General features: G+C 38.8%; 1 protein-coding gene across 2 annotated transcripts in view; it reads right to left on the bottom strand.

Moving 5' to 3' along the window:
- Positions 1-28: 28 nt before the first annotated feature.
- LOC143147213 (uncharacterized) overlaps positions 29-20,807 on the bottom strand; it is a 32,578-nt gene continuing 11,799 nt past the window's right edge. Inside the window, exons 2-6 of one of the 2 annotated variants that reach the window (XM_076312279.1) lie at positions 7,026-7,095; positions 3,528-4,238; positions 2,257-2,491; positions 2,098-2,188; positions 29-1,656 (exon numbers count right to left, since the gene is read on the bottom strand). In XM_076312279.1, the coding sequence (XP_076168394.1) occupies positions 1,546-1,656; positions 2,098-2,188; positions 2,257-2,491; positions 3,528-4,238; positions 7,026-7,077 (1,200 nt within the window). In that variant the 5' untranslated portion in view covers positions 7,078-7,095 and the 3' untranslated portion in view covers positions 29-1,545. The remainder of the gene's footprint in view (positions 1,657-2,097; positions 2,189-2,256; positions 2,492-3,527; positions 4,239-7,025; positions 7,096-20,807) is intronic. The other variant, XM_076312280.1, reaches the window with a different exon arrangement.

Below are 20,807 nucleotides of genomic sequence, written 5' to 3'. Positions count from 1 at the left end.
AGGGAAAAGAAAAGGGAAAAGAGCACGATTAATAATATACGAGTGGGTTTATTCACAACCGTTACCATAAGACGAATCGGTGATAATTTTTACATTTATTAAACACTACGATCTATCACAATAAACTCTTTTCCTCGTTCGCGCGAGGCTCGTATAGAAATATATTTGAACAAACGCGCGCTAACTTCTACTAAAACGTAAATTTTATTCTGAGGGTGTGGCAGTTGGGACCGACACAAAAATTTCTGCATACTTATAAGATATATCTGTATTATTGTACACTGCATGTACATGTACATATATACAAGCTAGAAGTGTAGTGAAAAACTTGAATCAAATCTCCATTTTTTTCTTATTTTGCTGGATATGTTATAAAGGCGTAAAGCTACACACTATGTATGTATTTGGTCCGATCCTTTCGTTAGTCCGATCCTGTTTCGAAAATATTTCAAGCTGATCGTGTATATGTGCAAGCGAATAGTTTGGTTTTTATTACTCTATTAGAACCGTGTACTCTTTAAAATTCGAACACCGTGGAAAATGTTCAAGCTTGATCTCAAATTAAAAATAGATACATAAGTACGGATTTACAAATTGAAATTCATATATATATATATATATAGTATAGTATATATATTGTATATATATTTTGTATATATTGTATATATATATTGTATATATACATTATATATGTATACTATACATATACATATATATATACACTATATATGAATATATATATACATACATACATTATATATGTATATTTATATATATATATATACACACACACGTACACACAAGTATTCGGAAGTATTCTCTGGCGATTCGTAGGAATTCGTTCTTATTAAATTACGCTTGTCTCTTCCCTAATTATCCCTAACTAAAAATTAATGGTTTTATTTGTACTTACTGTTCTAAAAGTTTATCGTTAATCATCGCATCGATAAAGTACATATTTTATTGCACCAACCGATTTACCGCAGTCCGAACGAAAACGACTGCTTTGTCGTCGCTTTTCCTCTAAACGTTCATTACTATCAATCGCCTTCACGGTAGAAAAATATAGAGAACGATGCTAGTGACAAAATTAAAATTCAGGCATATACATGGATACTCCGCGTTAAGATATCGTACGCGAAAGATTCGTGCGCGCGTTCGATATGCAACACGAATGTAGGAATGCGTGCGCGTCCTGTAATTTTAATGTATCGTCAGTTTTCTTTGCACGAAACTGCACGATCGACAGAGTTTACCTATAAGTTGCGAGAACGGATAAAACACGCTTTGTTCACTCGTTTCGCGTCTGGCTTGTTATCGACCGCCCTCTAACGACGAAAAGTGAAAAAAAAAATGTAGTATAACCCACTGTCCTCTTTCAGATTAAAAAATAAAAAAAAAGGAAAGAAAATAAAAAGAAGAGAAGAACACCTAGCACGCATCGAGTAAGTACTACTGCTCCAACAATGAAATTTGTTCGTGCGCTTCACCGTCGGAAATACTGAACGTTTCGATTCTCTTTCCGGACTGGATTATCTGCTTTTGTCATAGCTTCGTATGCTTGACGCTGTCCGTCCAGTAGTTCTGTATTGTCATCGCCTCTAACGAATTTAGGAACGAGTCGTTATCCAGGCTGTACATCTCCTCGGAGTTATCCTGAAAGGAAAAAGCGCGAGGTCGTTCAACAGTACTTTGTCATCGTGATATTGGTCATTGGGTACTTGGGTTGTCTCTGGATCGGTGACGCACGAAACGATTACTAAAATAGGAGATACGAGGAAACGCGAGACGGCTTTTCATCGCCATTTTCTACGTAGAATTTTACGGTATCGGAAAACAGTATATTTTTCTCAATTTTCAAAGTATCTTTTTAAAATCATTTTTTTTCACGCTCTTTCGTATCTCGTACCATTTAGCAATTTATGATACGATCGTTCGGGTTGTCACAGACGGTGAAATTTCATTCTTACTCTTCCAGCTCGTTTTGTATACATTGCATTGGAGTGTGTGAACTATGTGACAACCCGAAGGGCAAGTACTATGCTTCGTCGTTTGTTCAAAGACAACCAGACCTTTCTACGCAGCGTCGATACTTACACGAATAGTGGAATCATCGATATAACCGGAACTATCGGGATTACTGCATTTGTCGCTGTTTAGCGTCTGCGGTGGATTCAGGTATCTGCGTCTGCAATGTGAATTTGTCGTTAGATCTCTTTCGTCGAGTCAGGCCAACTTCTGCTATCAGTTAATTACCTGTACATAATGAACCCAAGGCTGCCCATTGTACTGAGCAAAACCACAGTCAGTAGGCAGCTTCCGGTAATAGCGGCAATGTCCACCGTGGACCTCGACGAGCTCTCTTGTTTCGAGTTCTCGCTGTTGCTGTCGTTGTAGTCGGAGAGATGATCCTCCTGGACCTGATCCCTCTGGAAATCTTTGGGAAATGCGCTCCGCGCTCTGCTCAACCGTGTGGACTCGCTCACACCGACTGCGAAATCGAACACAAAAGTTTACGAAAAACAATCTAACGAGAAACCGATCGTGGAAATTTTGTTTCGAAGGAGTTGGAAATCTTTTTTCTGATTTTTTTCCAAAGAAACCGTAAGACTTTTCGATACGGAGTTTTCGCACATTTATTTATCCATATTTGCGCTACATTCGCGATTTTTTTATAAATGAAAATAATAAAAATTTTATCAGTTGTATAATCTTGGATACTCTAAAAATCATAGACTTCTTTCTGATTTTGCTAGCAAACCATAGAAATTTTTCTGTGGTTTAATGATAATCGTTCGCGTATGGTATTTTGTTATTAACAGTAAAAGTTAGATAACTGCGTAAAAATCCAGATCCTAGTCAAGCACTTATCCAATGAAGGTGAGTTTTAGACCCGATACGGCTGAAATCGTGCTTCGAGGTTTACCTTTGTATTGTGCTGAACGTAGAAATAGACAAATGAAAGAGAAAGGTCCGAGAATCAAGGCGAGAAGAAAAATATATTGGTGAGACAATACTGATGTAACGATGAAACTTTTATATTTCCATTTCTTTTCAAACAAAACTTCTACTGTTACATTTGCAAGGGTTTTTTAATAATTCATTAAATGTCAAATTTTTTGTTGAAAAAAGACAACTGCGCGTTTGTTTTTTAAATCGATCCGATTTTGTGACGGGGAAATCGATTCGTGTCAAAATTGATCGACGAAAGATCGGTATGAAAAATTGGTATGAAAAATCGGTGTGAAAAATCGGTACGAAAATCGGTATGAAAAATCGATACGAAAAATCGGTGTGAAAAATCGGTATGAAAAATCGATACAAAAAATCGGTATGAAAAATCGGTACAAAAAATCGGTATAAAAAATCGTTGCGAAAAATCGGTGTAAAAAATCGACACGAAAAATCTCCTTTTTGGAAAAAAAAACGATTCAAGACCGGTATACCAAGTTAGCACACTGTTCATCGGTGTACACGCACCTCCGCGACAACGCGACGAACGTACACGTTCTTGTAGCAAATCCTACCTTTACCTTCGAGAATCGAGGCGGCAGTGGCGAACATCTGCGGCTCGACGAACTCCTCGTCGATCTCGACGTCGTCGTCGGACCGATTGAACGTCCTGATGCCGCCGGAGGAAGCCAGGGACGAGGACGACGACAAGAACGTCGACGATTGGGTTTTGTTCAGTATCAGTCTGATTCGAGACACCTCCTCCTGTAGCGGCAGCACCGTGAGATCCTCGATTTGGTCCGCGCTGACGTCCCGGGTACCGTTCCCGTCCACCTTCTCCTCTTGCTCGTATTTCGATCTACCGGTTTTGTTCGTCAGTATCCACGTGATCTTGGTGTCCTTCTTCGTCGGTGGATTACGTATCCTGTCCGCGACGTCTGTCGTTCGTTGCGGTGTCAAGGTCCGTAAAATCGTTTCGGTGTTCACTGTGTTGCTAGTGACGTTCTTGCGGTACTCCTCCGGCACGGGATTGGCGCTCGTCTCGGCGACGTTGCCTCGAATCTCCATGGGAGACGAGATCGTGGTCGTCGATTGCCTATCGAGGATCACGGCCGCGTTCGTGGGGGGATGAAGACCGATGGCCTTGGCCACGCGGAAACTAGGTCGCGGTTCCGCGGTCTCCGTGTCCACGGACGATAGTTCGGACGTCGATTCTGAGCTCGGGCGATCCAGCGCCTGGCCACGGGGATCCGTCGTGCTCGATGGCACTGGGTTCCCTAAGATCACTGAAAATCGAATCGGAATTTTCATTCAGAAAATTACGAGCGAAGCGAAAATTTGTTCTTTTTTTTTCTTTTCTACTTTTTACGCTTTCTTACTCGTCGCTACATAATACAACCAGACACGCACGACGGTCACACGCGCTTGATCCGCGCAAACGCTGGACGCATCGAAGCTGATGCTACGGGAGCACCGCGCGCGCGTATTGAACGAATACCGTGCACGCCAGAGGTGCGTTCAAATACTCGAATATTCGATGCGGCTCGAGATTCGAATCGAGACGGGACTTGAACGTTCGAACCGATGACGAGAGAATCGTGCAGCTCGAATTGAAACGAATAATTTGAATTGAATCGAGTAGCTCGAATTGAATCGAATAGTTCAATCTGAATCGAGTAGCTCGAAAGTTTGATTTTTCTGAATGGCTTGGTCTTTTAGAACTACTCGTCTCGATTTGAGTTCGATTCTTTTGGATCGGTTCAACTTCGAATATAACTCGGTTGGTTTTATTCCAAGTATTTGAACACCTCTAATACACACCCCTGTTCAAAACTCACAGGACACTTATTCGTTTTAAGAAATTTTGTTAAAAGAAAGAAAGATGTAATTATTATTAACGATGTTGCTGAGATTCGGTACAAATTATTTCGCATATTTTTTATTCTACTCGTAGATAATAGTGTAAAATATGAAGAGAGATTATTTTCGGTTGCGAATACTTCGAGAATTTTCATTATTTTTTTGTTAAACTTTTATGACATTTTAGTAGGTGCTATATGGATTTTGAGCGAGGGTGTACGTACTACTCACGTATACACTGTAGAGATACAATGGAATCCAGTTACTATAATCGCGGATAATATCACCAATTGACTACTGTTATCATAATCGGTCTTAAAATACTCTAGAAAAAATTTGTTAAAAATAATCCGTCTATTATAAACAAACTTATGTTATTGTTACTGATTATGATAATTACACTCGACAATTCTTACCAAATTCCTACTAAATGACTCATTTCTTCGAAACTTACTTTTAACTAAAGCGTATTCTTTATCTTTTACACGAGTGTATGGTATCGTGTTAAACATTGTACAAATGTTGTAATTGTTTACAATAAATTAATAATTTTTCGTTAATTACAATGTTTATCCTCTGTGTAATGTTGTCAGCCGGTTATTTTTAGACAAAAATTGCAAGTTTCAAAGTAGTAATAAAACTGATTCCACTGTACCAGATATGCATTGCACAAATACCACGTAAACACTGTGGGCCAAAATTCGTGGTACGAATTGGGTCAGGGAGATTCTATGGCTCGAAATAAGACGAAAATGTGAAGTAACAGAATTGCATCGGAGGCTTCGTTTTCGAGAAAAATGTACTTGGTGATAGGTTAGGTACACGTGCACCTAAACGATGACTAGTGTTACGGATTTCACTATAGTCGGCTACCGCGAGTGTTTTTCTATAGGATACAATGTCAAGCGCTGTTTACTGTCGATACACGCCACCTATTAACGCGTTCTTAAGATGCATAGAGAAATACTGTAAATGGAATCCGTAATGCCAGTCATTAGTTAGGTGCACGATACTAGATTAATTTTCAAATACATCTCTCTCGAAAACGAAGCCTTCGATGTAATTTTATTACTCTATATTTTCGTCTTATTTCGAGCCATAAAATCTCCCTGGCCCCATTTCATATCATGGAACACATGCGCATGGTACACATGCGCATTACACACACACACACACCATATAAATACCACAGACCACGCATAAATACCACATACGTACTACACATATACTAGATGTATACAATACACTGATACACTACATATACGGTAGAAAGCCAAATTACCGACACTTTAAGGACCGTATATTATTGCATAGTTTTTTTACTTATCGACTAACAGCATATGTTTTTCTTGTTATTTATTATTATTCAATGTATATACTTAAGTGGAAAATTATTGTAACTTTCAAAACCTCTACTTTTAAAATAATTTAATTAAAATTCGATAATTTAACGATACACTGTTTTATACGAGGTAAAATTTGTCAAACACTGTTTTTTTTCATTTACCGTCATTCGTTCTACGGATAACAACGTCGACGATTGAGTACAGTGCCGCCCCTAGAAATTGCAGGACTTGCTATATTTTTCAAGAAACTACATTTCACGATACACCTTAATTCTGTCGATATAGTTTCCAACTTAAATTTATTACGAAAATAATATAATTCTAAAAATACGTTAAAAAAGAATTGAATCCTTCGATTGGTATAATTATATTTATTTATTTTCTTTTTATAAAATGTGCAAGTAACTGACAACAAAAGCATGGAGTCCGTTCTAAAGGCGGTACTGACCGGTTAGACTGTCGTTGCAAATTCGCAGATTTACCGAAGGCGGAGACTCGAGATAGAACGTACACGGTATAACATAACTACAGGGGTGGTTTTCAACGAAGTTATAAAAGTTCCAGCGCGCACGAATCGTTTCGACTCGACGAACGTCCTCAACCACGTGACGAGAATTGGAAGTCAAGTGGAACCGAGACGGAGAGAGGAGAGAAACCGTAGCGAGACACGGGGAGGGTTCCACGCGAAGTTGCGAAGACCTTGATCTTCACGGAAAGAAGGGATCCCGTTTGCGATTTCACGCGTCCACGTATTTCGTATGGATTTTTATCTGGACCGTGAACGCTGGGCGAGCGTCGTGAACGTGTGAAAGGCGTGAAAAATCGCGAGAGAGATGTCCTTGATTCTAACGACTATTTAGAACGCACCGAGAAATTGAGCGGTAACCCAGAACCAGTGCATCCACCAATGCAGCGTCATCGCGTCATCTGCGTGTACCTGTAACAGAACAGACACATACACACGTAGAAAATCGTCGATCGGTTGGTTACGCAATAGCTACGGTGGTAACGAGCGAGGGACCGGTGAGAGGGGAGGGGAGGACGCGGATTCGAACGATCACGAACTCTCGACGAATGATTCACTGTGCAAATATTCGTTCGATTCTTCCTCGAAACCATCGACATCGATTCATCTTCCTGGACAAAACGTTGGATCTACCGAAAGCGGGCAGGCAACTGCGTAACACAGGGAGAAAAAGAATCGACCGAGCGAATTGCTGGATCCGGATTCAAAACCGGATCTTTCCGTTTGTAAGCACACGGGCTACCGATTGTACTTCATCCGGGTCGTCTACGGATCTTTTCTCCCTGTATGTCGAGAACGATCGCCACCTACGGTGACTGCGGTGATTTATAAGCGGAAATTGACCTGGGTGACCACGCGGTACAAAGGTACCTACTGTACCGATTCATTGTAATTCTTAGAAAGGAAAAAATTTGGATTGACACCGATACATAAGTTTATGTATACGATGGTAAGTTATTCTAGCACTGTAAATTATTTTGATTATATAAAAATGAGTACATGAAAGTATATATACAAGTATACGATTGCAGTTCCGTATATGAATTTCCCGAGGTCGTAAATCCGTACTCACGACCGCGACGATATACGCAATCGGTCGTCTTATGTCAAAGCGATGGCGTAAGACCAATTGAACAGATGAAGTGACCGACGACGTGTTCGAAAAATAAATGTAACGCAACGGATAATAAAATAAAATTATACGTGTGGTGCGTGAAAAAAATAAAGCGATCTGCTTGAAACACGCTCGATTGGTAAGCGATACTCTTGTAAAGCAGAGGCCGCCAAATGAGTTTTTCTCTCCAGAAGTGCTGCCTGTTGCCAAAAGGGCAATACTTAATGGATCTAGGTTAGTTTCGTTTTTATTTTTCGGCCAAGGAACTTGAGTTTTCCATATTCTCAAGGATTATATGGTAATATTACATAGCAAGCATGAAAAGAATCAGTGAACGTAATTAAGAATGCTTTTAACCGATAAAATTTGCATTTTAAAGAACATTTATTTATTTGTTTCTATAGAAATTTATACTATGATAATAAATATTTATATATAAAAACACCATTAGAATATGTGTTTTTTTCAACAAAAAATAGATAATCTAATAGAATAAAAGAAAAGTTTAGTGTTTCTATTGATCCTAATAAAAAAATTCCAAACTATTCCAATCTCTCTTATATAGTGAATAAGCAGGGTTCGTGTAGGAGTCTTTAGATCGGTTCTAGCGCCCAAAAGAATCGCTTCAGGTTGGTCCTGAATGTTAACATCCTACACTCAAGGGTATTACCATCTTCGCTCCTTACGTTTTGCGAAGATCGCTATATTTGTTCCACGCACTGTTTTTATGTACTTATTTTAACAGGGTGTACATCTTCGTTACTTAGTGTTGCATGTCTCTATTTCAATATTTCAATATCTCTATGTGAAGTGTGATTTTCCCTTTTTTACGTTAATATTACTAGGCAAATTCACGTCGTCTGTAACATCGTCGAATTTGATTTGCCCGTGAATATTGTCTCGAGTATTTTTTAAACGAAAAAGTAAGATTAACGGTGAAAATTGACCACCGATCGTTATTTTAAATAAAAGGTGTTTGCACGATGTCCCGTTACACGGTCTCCTTCTTTACGCGATTTCGCTCTGAAACCAACAGCCTAAAGGGGGGAAAAGGAAACCGTGGCATTTTCGTTCCAGAAAATGGCAATTAGAAATGAAAATTATTCGCAACACGTTCGTGTTTGCCACGATTTATGGTCGACTTTCTCAGATACCATAGAAATGATCGAATCACCTGCGGGGATCAAGAAACTGATATCTTGAAATTAGGTAAAAATCTGACGGTATTAAATACCCGGTGTCCCTTTCATTCTCGATGTTCATTTGCTGGAGTCTGATATTTCGAGCGGTGTATCAGCGGCCGCGACAACCTTCGAGCCGTTCGCGCGAAGTACAGTCCAGTCACGAAGGTCAACCGTCCCGGCGAAGAAATATGGAAAGTGAATGAAGCACGAGCAGAGGAAACGAGTTCCCGAGATGCGCTTACGCAACAACGCGCCTTTTGTCGCGAGCCACCGAGTCGAGGACGCGTGTCGTTCAGGAAACACGTTTTCGTTGTCCAGGTCGGTTCTCAGGCTCGACAGGGCCGCGAACAGGCTACGTCTTCTTTCCAGGTCTATTAAGAAAACCGTTAAGGCGCGTTTACACATACCGAACGAAACGGTTCTGACCGAATCACATCGAACGTTTCGCGCTCGTCCAGCTGTTCACCGCCAAGCTCCGAGTTAGGCGAACGTTTTTTTACGCTTCGCGCTGCGTAAACAACTATTCGGACGAGAAAAACACGGCGCAAAAAAAAAATCTCATCTGTGTTCTAACTCTTAGCATCGAACTGTTACTCGAGAAATGACCAACGTGGTAGTGAAAATTGTTACTGTGAATTTCAATGTGTTCGATCGAAACTCATAACCTCACTTTCTTAAAATGGAAATCGATTTACCGGAAATTTCGAAGACGGTTTCGGATAGTCGATGATTTCAACGTTTGCTTGAAACGACGCTGATCTTGAATCATTATTAGGAGACTTGGACCGGTTGGTCCAAAGATTAATCTGTTTCGGATATAGAAATATTATTAACAGAATTTTGTGTAAAGATTGCCATTCGCGCTGAGCGCGACTTCTCGACGACGCTCGGTAAATAACGCACCTCTAAGCGAATTATCGAAGTTGGGAACGCTCCACCTTTCGGACGATTCTTCTTTCAGTCTAGAAACGAAATGGAACGATTCGTCGTGGAGTGAGACGTTTATTCCCGCGATCAGGTCTTGAAATCTGATTCGTGTTCGCGTTCGAACGACCGATTCGCCCGGCTGTACCGCGGACGAGAGAGCGCGTGGAACGCGATCAATGGCAGAAGAGCGTTTTTGGTCTGAAAACGAAGTGGCACGACGCTCGCGTCGGGAAGGCGGACAGGACACTTCGTGTAAAAGGATGTTGTACTCGTGCGTTACGTTCTCTTGTGATTCTTGTCATCATAGTTGATAATAATCTACTTCTTATTCCGTGACGAACGTTTGCTCCATTATCTACGTGATTCATCGAGATAACGCGTACTTTTATATAACTTCGGGCAGCTCGCGATCGATAAGTCGAATACTTTGTGACTGCACGCGCGAAAAAAGAGACTCGGGAAACGGATCAAGCGCGAAAGAATTTTTAGAAAAAAATCTTCCGCCGAGTACTCCTTGCACGAGGGGTTGCGCAACGCCGTATTAAGCTTCAAAGGCCTCTTTGGACGTGGTTCTCTCGCGCAACACTGACGTCACGATGTCGCGATTCGGAAGGACTGGATTAACCTATGCGCACTAGACCACGAAAGTATTGCATTGACCAATAATCGTTTACAAATTTCCCTACATGGATGGAATGTTATAGATACAGTTGCAAGATAAGAAAATTAGCGATAATAATCTCCAAATTTTCTTTACGAAATTTTCTGTCAATAGGCTCGGGTAACATATAATTAGATTGACAATTGATAATTACCATTGCAATATTTGATCGTTAATTGGCAATTAACAATGAACAATTTTAATTGCAAAAATCAATTAACCGTGGCAATTACAATTAATGACTAATTATCAATTAAAAATGCACTTGAACAATTGTTCTAGCCGTAATCCGAAGAAATTGGCATTAGCGTCGCTCGTTTCGTAGATATTTCTTTATGCGTGTGTGCCTTTCGCATAATCCGAGTCGGATAACCGATCCGCGCTTGTTCCTGCCCCCTTCGTGCATTACTAAGAAATAACTATATAATTGTCTCACGCAATTACAAACCGGCAACTAATAATTAAGAATTAATTTTTACCCGCGATTAAAATCCAACTGAATAATTTTTTAATTAATCGATCGATGAAATAGATTGTAATAAAAGAAAACCTTTCATTATAAAATTAAAATTTTATTTTTATTTAACGAGCAACCGATAAAAAGTTGTTCATCTTTTATTCATTGTTCGAAACTTTTATCTAGATGAAAATTTTGTCCATTCCTGTGCTCAACGCTACTTGTATGTGTGTATAGTGTATATATATATATGCATACGTATAATGAATTGTAGATACAGTGCACCCATCCCATGCGTACCGGTGCGTAATCTGTGGTATCTGAAAGTTAGGTTATGACGCCTCGGCACGTCAAACGATGCAAATGAGTTGAAGCGTTTGCCGAGCGGAAAGGGAGCGGCAATGCGGCGGTTGTTCCGGCATGTTTGTTAAGGCTGGACTAGGAGGCGGGAAAATTGCGACATCGTTCGCGCACCCTGACGTCGCGGCGCATCCAGGTGCAACTGGTTACAGTCAAGAGAGCATGACCGGTCTGCAAGTAACTGTACCAGATTTTTTTTCGTGCCTCCCTGCTTCTCGCTTCGTTAGGGGGCCCAGGCGAAACTTTTCTTACTCGGGGACGCGTTCAATTTGCGAAATTTCACCGGATAAGCTCGTTTCATCGTCCCCACTTTGATTTGAAGGGACGTTGATTTTTGATGCGTGTAATCATCAACCTCCTCAGGCTCGTATACTTCAATGTACATTCACTTTAAGTTTATTTCTTAGTAAAAAATAATCAATTCCTTGTAATAAGAAGTGTCACGCAAACGCGATCGATCTCTGTTTATGCGTTTTACGTGGCAATTAGCGACATCTGTCGATGAATATCGCAAACAGTTTGGCGCCAATGCAACGTAACAGATTATGAGAGGAACCCCCACACCTTCGTTTTGATGAAACTTTGCAGATTTGTAAAGCGGCCAAAAATAACCCAAGTTTCAAGGGTGAGACTACTCTCCAGTTTCAACCCCTAAAGCTATCTTGAGAATTATTGGAGATACAAGGAAGTTTGTTACATAAGTTTGTCAGTTCTTAATAGAAAATAACATTGATAAAAATTTTCATTAAAACTTTCTTGTATAGCCAATGATTTTTAAGGTGGTGATTTTGTGGTGAAATCGTGGAGGGTGGTTTCATCCTTGAAACTTGAGTTACCTAAGTTAAACAAAAATATGTACTTTTCATTTTTAATCAATTTATAAACCCGCGCAGTTTCATCAAAATCAGAGCGAGACACTTTGCAGATGATCCTTGCAAGAACATTTGAAATAATACTCTTATTGCAATATGTTTCACACGTTAAAGAAAACCATTATTCTTTACGCCAATCTTTCATTCACAATCTAAAATGTATCAATTTTCATTTAAACGAACTTTTACATTAGAAATAAATCAACAAATATTATTTTAACTAATAAAATTCACGAAAACATTGTAATCGCTCCCATCGATTACATTTAACAAACCCTAAATAAAAAAACATTTAGACCCAAAGAGTGAAATAAAAAAAATTGATCGATATTGAATCGTACCCTCGTCATTGGTAAATTTCAACATATTTTCGCCAATACGACCCGCAACGTATTTTTCGACCACCGTCAAAGTTAACAATTCGCTAACAACTGCGCATAGCAGTTCTATTCCGATATACATTCTTTTTAATTCTTCAACTTTCTCCTTTCTCTCGATTTTAATCGTGGCATTCATCTTTTTTACATTAAGTTTACGTTAGGGTAAAATTAGACTCGGGTATCCCACCGCTGAGGTTAGGTTTCGTAACGGAATCCGATGCCGAACGTAGTCAATTCATCGTTGCGCATTGTATAATAAAGTCGATATTGAAATATTTATGTGAAACTCGGATTATGAAACGCCCACGGTAGTGGACCGTCGTTCGAAAAATTTTTACCGCAGCGTTTCTCGCGATGAGTCACACTGAGATCGTGATTGAGCAACCGGTCACCGATTACTCACTCAAATATCCGATTTTCTGGTTGACGAGCAACCGCGGCTCTGTTCGGTCGGCCGCGAACGTATTGTACATTCAAAAGCAGATAACGACACGGGTCGAGCGGTACAGCGGACAAGGGTTTGCTATTTAAAATAGCAAAAGTTGTCGATACGATAGATCACCACGCTCGTGGCAAGGAATTCTGATCTCTTGACGTCACTTTCCCGATCGTGATTCACGTTTGCGGAGACCGAACGGTCTAGCGGTTGAGCGGGCGGGGAGTGGGGGTACAGTGGTCAGCCGCTTAGCGATCTTCAGCGGCCAATATTTTCCGTCGTAGGTCGGAGTTGGGTCTGGGTTAGGTCAGTTTTTCTAACGATGTTCGAAAGTCACTGGTGGTGGGTACTTGGCGCGCGTTAACTCGAGCTCTAAATCAATCTTCCCGTGTTCGTCGAGCATTGCGTTTCGAGCGGCACTCTGTCCACGTCGACGGCCGATATTCGCGCGTGTCCACGTGACTAATGGACCATTGTCCTGGCATGGACAACAGGAGAGGGCACAGAGACAAAATCCACCGACAGACGTCGGCTTTCAGGGATCGATCGTTCAATGGGATCTGGATGAAAACCCGGGTGGAAGTTAATATTCGGTTGGCTCCACTTTTTAACGTTCTTCTTTCGTATTTATATACAGACTGAACCACGTAACTCGCTCGTTTCTGTTATTTTCGTCGTTGGTGGACGAAATTCAAATTTTTTTATTCGCGAACGACACGATATTATTCTTAACGGCGATATTATTAGGTTGTTCTGAAAGTCGTTTTTTTTTTGGTGAAAATGAAACACGATTTTTTCAGAGTGTACAAAAATTTTATTAAATTATATATTCTCCATTTTTGAAAACGAAATCACTTACCGAACAACCCGATATAATAGATTTTTTATGCGTCTTATTCTTCCATTCGATGATTCCTCTATCAACCATTTTCCTCAATCCGATCTAACAGACGTACAATTATTCCTTGCACGCTCGAGCGATAGTTTTTTTCTCGGAAAATATTGCGACGTACTCATCCTTGTTAATTTTTCTCTCGTATCGCAGCGTATAATGCGTGTCTTGTTCCTAAGATGACCGCAAGCGCAAGGTCGAAAACGTTAAACAATAATTGACTTCCTACGAGTGCAATTGTACTTGGTAAATTTTAATACCAAAGTCTTGTTATCGATCATTTTTTCTTTTTTTTGTAAGTTTCACGATCACCTTCGACTTTGTTACGTACGACTTAAATAATTTTAAAAGACCAGAACAACCATCTATAAAAATGTCACTTTTGAATAATTTAGCATACGAAAATCGTAACGTCTAATCTACGATGACTCGTCACGTGCATATCTGCCACTTCAACGTTTGCATAGTCTACCGTGGTGTGCCTGCGTTAATTTCCGCGTGACTTCTTACCTGAAAACGCTGCGTTACTCATCCTCGTAAATAGTGCGTCATGCTAGCCTCAATGTTCTCGACGAAGCTTCCTGTACCTTCTCTCGTTTCATCGTATCCTCCCCAGCTTCCCAAACTCTTTAAAAATCATTGCATTTCGTTCAAACTCTCGCAGAGTGGTACCACTCCACTTGTACGTCGGCATTCAAACTCTGGCAGAGTACCAATTTATTTCTTTCTCGCCCAACCGCTGCATCTCTACCGTAATATTGCACCAGTTACGTTCAAATTGTTGAATTTCATAAGTTCACCACTACCATTCAGTCGGAAAATCGTCCGTCACGAATCACGTTACACTCGTAGCAATTTTATCCGACGCAGTGCACGTTTCAAATTACGTATAAACAATAAATATTAAACGGTACAATATTCCGTATACGTGATATATATTCAACGTACGGTTCGTACTTCGTTTCTTTATCTTTCCCCATTATTCTTAGTACTGATAATCAAGAATGAAATTAAGGAATGTTGGTTTTCGTAAAATAAACATACCGAAGATAAAAAAAAAGATAACGATTCCTTTCTTATTGATGTTTTAAAGCACACGAGAATTGCAGAAATTGCACACGTTCTAGTCTCAAGGTGTACACGAAAAGTACTCTCCTTTGTTCTAAAATATTAATAAAAAAAAAAAAGAAATTTCTCTCTTCTCGTACATTACACTATCGTTACTCCTTCGAGTAGAAGCTATCACGAATAGTTTACATGGTTATCGTAAACACTCGATGCTATTAATTAAAGAACAATCTAAAACGACACACAACATTATGAAAATATTTACAGACGATCGGTAAGGTCGTACGTGAAGTATGAAGCTTTGCTAATAAACATCGAGTGGAATTAGTTACGCTAGCATTGTTTTCAACGAGAATTATTCAAATACAGAGTAACTTGAAACAAGGTCAATTACAAGGTTCCCGATCTCTTTTGCGTTTCATCCTAGACTGCCAATTGCACTTATCGTTAAGGCTACGTTTATCAGATCCTGCGCTACTTACGAAACACCGTCCATTCGATTCAACTTTTTACGTACAACTTAAATAATTATAGAAGACCATAACAACGAACTGTAAAAATGTTACTTTTGAATAATTTGGTATATGAAAATTATAACGTCTCAGAGTAATCCACGATGACTTATTACGTGCATATCAGCCTAACATTCGATTAACGCGAAATCAAATCTTACCATCTAATAACGAACACTCCAACGAAATAATTTTTCGAAAAACTATCTGCACGACGATTTAAATACTTTCACGTATCGTAAAAGACGAAGAAGAATTTTTAACTCGTCGAATAACCAAATCCAACGAAATTAAAAATCAGTTTTATTACGAGCCGTCGTTATTATTAAATATACGGATTATTTTTTCACTTTTATTTTTCGACTTCTTGCATCAGTTCGAAATCGAACACTGGATTTTTTGTTCTATGTTTCTTCATTTTTCTACGTAATAAATTTCGAAAGGATAAAAAAAAAAAATTCACACCTTCCTTCTCTTTCTTGTTTCATAGTAATTTAAACGAGTCGTTAAGTCCTCTGCCAGCGCATGCGAAGTGACTCCACACGATCGATCTTAACTTTTACAGAGATCAAAATTTCTGAACAGGACAGTGTAGATTTATAATTTAAGGCGTCCACTCTTTGATAACCGACACACGTTTTATAAAAATTATTGTAATTTTTATGAAGATATTTTTTTTTATTTCAGCTCGTTCGATTATTAGTCACATTTTCTACCAGCTATGCGCATACAGTGACTCCAAGCGATTCAACGTATAACATTAACAACAAAATTTTTAAATAATAGTTTTTAACCCTTTGCACTCGAAACTTTTCTGAAAGCTTGAATTTAGCTTCTGAAAGCTTTGAAATTTATTTCAAACGGAACATTTTTATTTCAACATTTCATATACATATGTTTACATCTTACAAGAAAGGAGTAATTGAATTTTAATTTCAATTATAAAACATGATGATTTTCTGAATTGGAGAAAGTACACCGAATTGAGTGGCGATCGAGAATCGCCTCTCGAGTGGAAAGGGTTAAATAAAATATTTAAATAAAATTTTGAAGTAAAATTTTTAAATAAAATTTTTAAATAAAATTAAGTAAAATTTTCAAATAAAATTTTTGAATAAAATTTAGCGTAGTTAAATGTAATCACTTTTGGATAAAGTTTTGTGTAAAGTCGGATGGGCGTGTGTCGAGGAAAAAATGTTGAAATCTACGATATTTTCCCGACTGTCAGGTTGTCGTAACCCTTTAATAGACACGGACGTGCATTATCGAGCAGTCCAGGCCTCTGCGTTGCTTCAGCTTCCGAGGCTAATGGCCATGAACTGATTAGTGGGTCTCTCTCTCTTTCTGCCGTTTGTTAACAGGCAATCCGGTCCGCTCCGAGCAAAGGTTAATTTTAGCGATTGACACTACGGGCTCTAATTGCTCGTTAATCACGTTTCCCAATCGACGGGCTGCCCTCGGCTCGACCCTGCTTCAGTAACTCTTCTCCTCTTTAGAAGCGCGCGGCGTCGTCTTTCCCTTCTGGCACGGTGTTTCAAACTTTCTCGCGAAATCTTCAAACGTTTCGCTCTGAAACGGTCCCGGTCAAACCGCGGCCCCCGGCATCGTTTTCTGCGGCTCGCGAGACCAATGAATTCTACCAAACTAGGTACCGTATTTTTCAAGACGTGAAAATTTCGAACAACAATTCTTTCCCCCTTTTTAAAATACGTGGAACATTGGAATAGAAGAGTGAGATTTTACAGTAATTTTAGGATCTATTTTTGCTTCAATTATCGATGTGAAATATTATTTTGCCATACCAAGCAGAAATGCTTCGAGTGCAATGGGGTGAAATTTGATACGTTAAGATACGCGACACTTTTAGAAATGTTTATTTCTTAGAATCTATATTTTCACTCTATTTATTGCTTATCGAGCTTGAAAGGAACTTTGGAAAAATATTTCCATGATATTATTATCGTGATCTTCTTTCATATAATAAACAACGTTTGTACTTTCAACCCTGATGGTGATCTGTCTTTAACAAATAAACAAGTTCGGTAAATGTACAATAATTATATAAATGATATCTAGCAGTGATATCAAATTGCAAAATTATAATTATAATTGTACAATAATTATATAAATTACATCTAATAGTCTCAGATTATTCCAAAATTATAATTATAATTGTATTAAAATATTGAAATAACTCGGTATTACTCCTATCCATCGTTTACATAATTATCCTCTCTATTATTTATATAAGTATAATTGTATATCGCTCCTATCTATTATTTACATAATTCTCCTATCTGTGTAAATAATGGATGGTTAATTTTTCAAAAAGTGCTCGTAATCGGAGTTGAAAATGTCACAATACACGTTTATCATATTGGGTTGTCCAGAAAGTAATTTCTTTTTTTTTTTTATGAAAATGAAACACGATTTTTCTAAAGTCTATAAACATTTTATTAAATTATATATTTTGCATTTTGGAAAACGAAACGATTCTCCGAACAATCTAATATTTTTCTAAGAGTATTCGTTGACAAAATAGAGTTTCGGGCTACGTGACTCCATCTTTTTGACTCCCGAGAGACCATTTGTCTCGGAACGGACCTGCTCTGGAACGAACCAGCCAGGGGAAAAGCGTAGAAAAGAGAAACAGTCGGTGTGCCATCTTTCACTCGTGCCCGGGAGATCGATTCGCACGATTCCTTCAGCGATCGCGTCACCGCGCATTGTTACACCGGTTGCTTCTCCCTGCTCGTCGCCTAACACGGATGTTTTATCACCTCTTCCGCGTTTCTGCTTCCGGAGAGAAAGATGAGTTCCGCTCGCAACAAGTGATCGTTAACGCGTTCGCGGTCATGTGGGTCGGGATGAGTTCTTGCACGGATGTCCATGAACCTAATCTAGGTTGCCAGAGTTTTGACTACGCGAGACTACAACCGTATCGCGACTCTCCTTTTTGTTCCAACTTCCAATACAGAGCATGGGAGATGCTCGAATCGAAGACTCGAGAGAGATCGCTCTCTCGCTCGCTAGTTTTATCGCAATTCAGGACGGAGAGAAAAAAAAACAGTCTTCGTATATTTCTACGGTGACCAATTGGAGTAGAAGATGCTAACGATCGAAGAATTGTTATTTTTTGTTTCCATTTCGTATTAACTCGGTAACCGTTCAACGATCCCCAAGATGTGCGAGTAACGTTTCTGTTGCGATGAGACGCCTCGTAATAAGATAATCCAGTGTTACGATACGCGTGCAGTGTGGAAAGACAGTTATAATCCATTGTTTCCAACGCGATGCGATAACTCCCGAAACGAACGAGTCACTTACTTAAACAGAAACAAAAAATTGTTCGTAACTTCGCGAATATTAATTCTCGCGGCACTTTTCCCATTACGTTTCGTGCGATTAACAAATTTTTCAAATTGTTCACCGCTGTAGCGTACGAGGTGCTTTTAAAATTTACATTTTTTTTTTCAGGAAACTACTTTTTCACGGTACACCGCAATTTTCGTCGATTGTAGTTTCTAATTTAAATTCACCGCGAAAATAACATAGTTCTAAAAGTACGTTGAAAAGACTGGGCGCACCGACAAGTGCTACAATTGCATTCGTGTTTTAAAATTTATACTTTTCAGGAAACAATTTTGTCGATGTAGTTTCCAATTTAAATTTACCGCGGAAATGATACAGTTCTAAAAGTACGTTAAAAAAATTCAATGCACCGACAAGTGCTACAAATTACATTAGTGTTTTAAAATTTATATTTTTCAGGAAACTACTTTTTCACGGTACACCGCAATTTTTGTCGATTGTAGTTTCTAATTTAAATTCACCGCGAAAATAACATAGTTCTAAAAGTACGTTAAAAAGATTGGGTGCACCGACAAGTGCTAGAAATTACATTAGCATTTTAAAATTTATATTTTTCAGGAAACTATTTTTTCACGGTACACCGCAATTTTTGTCGGTGTAGTTTCTAATTTAAATTTACCGTGAAAATAATACAGTTTTAAAACAAACGTTAAAAAAATTGAGTACCTCCGTTAATACAATTACATTCGTGTATTTTTTATAAATTGTGGAAGTAGCTAACAACAAGTGCGCGGCCCGGGGCAAGTGCAGCGTTTGCTCGGTTCTAAAGAATGGTACTGTTGGTCCATTCGAGCCACCGTTTCTCAACGTAGGTGGTGGAGATCCCCTAGGGGCGCTACATTTTTTCATGGGGGGCGTTAAAGTGACTATAAACTCGATCCAGTCGCATCCAGTCGCATCCAGTCGCACGAAACGTTATGAAATACGCGTACTACTATATATGGTCTTCGATTCTACGGCCTCGTGAGATACAACCTTTCGACGTTTATCGATCGATATTTAACCCCTTGTTTTATAACAGTGGCCAGGAAATTCGGAGAAAATTCGAAGGAAACTAAAAGCCACTTCGGTGGAAATTTTATTCAAAAATATGAACAAGAAACAAATAACGAAGGAATTTAGAAAACACGAACGAAACAAACTTTTATTATTCGCGCATTTAAAATCCGTTTTCATCGACATTTTAATCAAAATTTGATAAATGTATAGATTGATATTTTTCTAGTTATAAAATTAATTATCGTACCTTCGTGAAAGTGTGATCGGTGGATGAAAATGAGTTTGAACATTTAACTAGTTTGAATTATTTGCGGTGAAAATGATTCGAACAACGTATAATTAAAATTATTTCAAATAAAATCTTGTTTGTATTTATCATCTCTGGGAAAGCCTCGTCAATTCACTGGTAATATTCCCATGAAGATACAATTAAAAAAATATGAAAATATTCAATTTTAAATTAATTATTCACCGATATTCGCGAAGCATCGCCTACGAAATTTCAACCGCACCCTCGCTATTGGTCCACCTCGCTCAGCCTCGAATTGAGTTAAAAGAAGTTAGATTAGGCGAGGCGAGGCTGAGTCGAGTTGGAAGAGTTATCGATTCCTGGAATAAAATTGTTAAAAATCTCCAAGTGGATCCTCAGTTTGCGACTTTTATCGAATGATTACTATACACTTATTTTTATCTTCTATCGTTTATATATTTAACCTCTTTATTGCACCGTGTTTGCAACACTGTAGATATCGGGTTAATATTCGTTCACCGCAAGAAATGAAACACAAGAAGATAAAGTGTGCAAATAAAACGAGACGCTGTCAAGACGATGTTTCTAAACCTAACCTCAAATTTATATCGGACTATTAAAAGCACGACCAATCGGTTA

This window comes from Ptiloglossa arizonensis, chromosome 5 (assembly GCF_051014685.1).
Source record: "Ptiloglossa arizonensis isolate GNS036 chromosome 5, iyPtiAriz1_principal, whole genome shotgun sequence".
Taxonomy (NCBI): Eukaryota; Metazoa; Arthropoda; class Insecta; order Hymenoptera; family Colletidae; genus Ptiloglossa; species Ptiloglossa arizonensis.
Note: the sequence above shows the minus strand (reverse complement) of the source record. Positions and strands in the feature narration are given on the sequence as shown.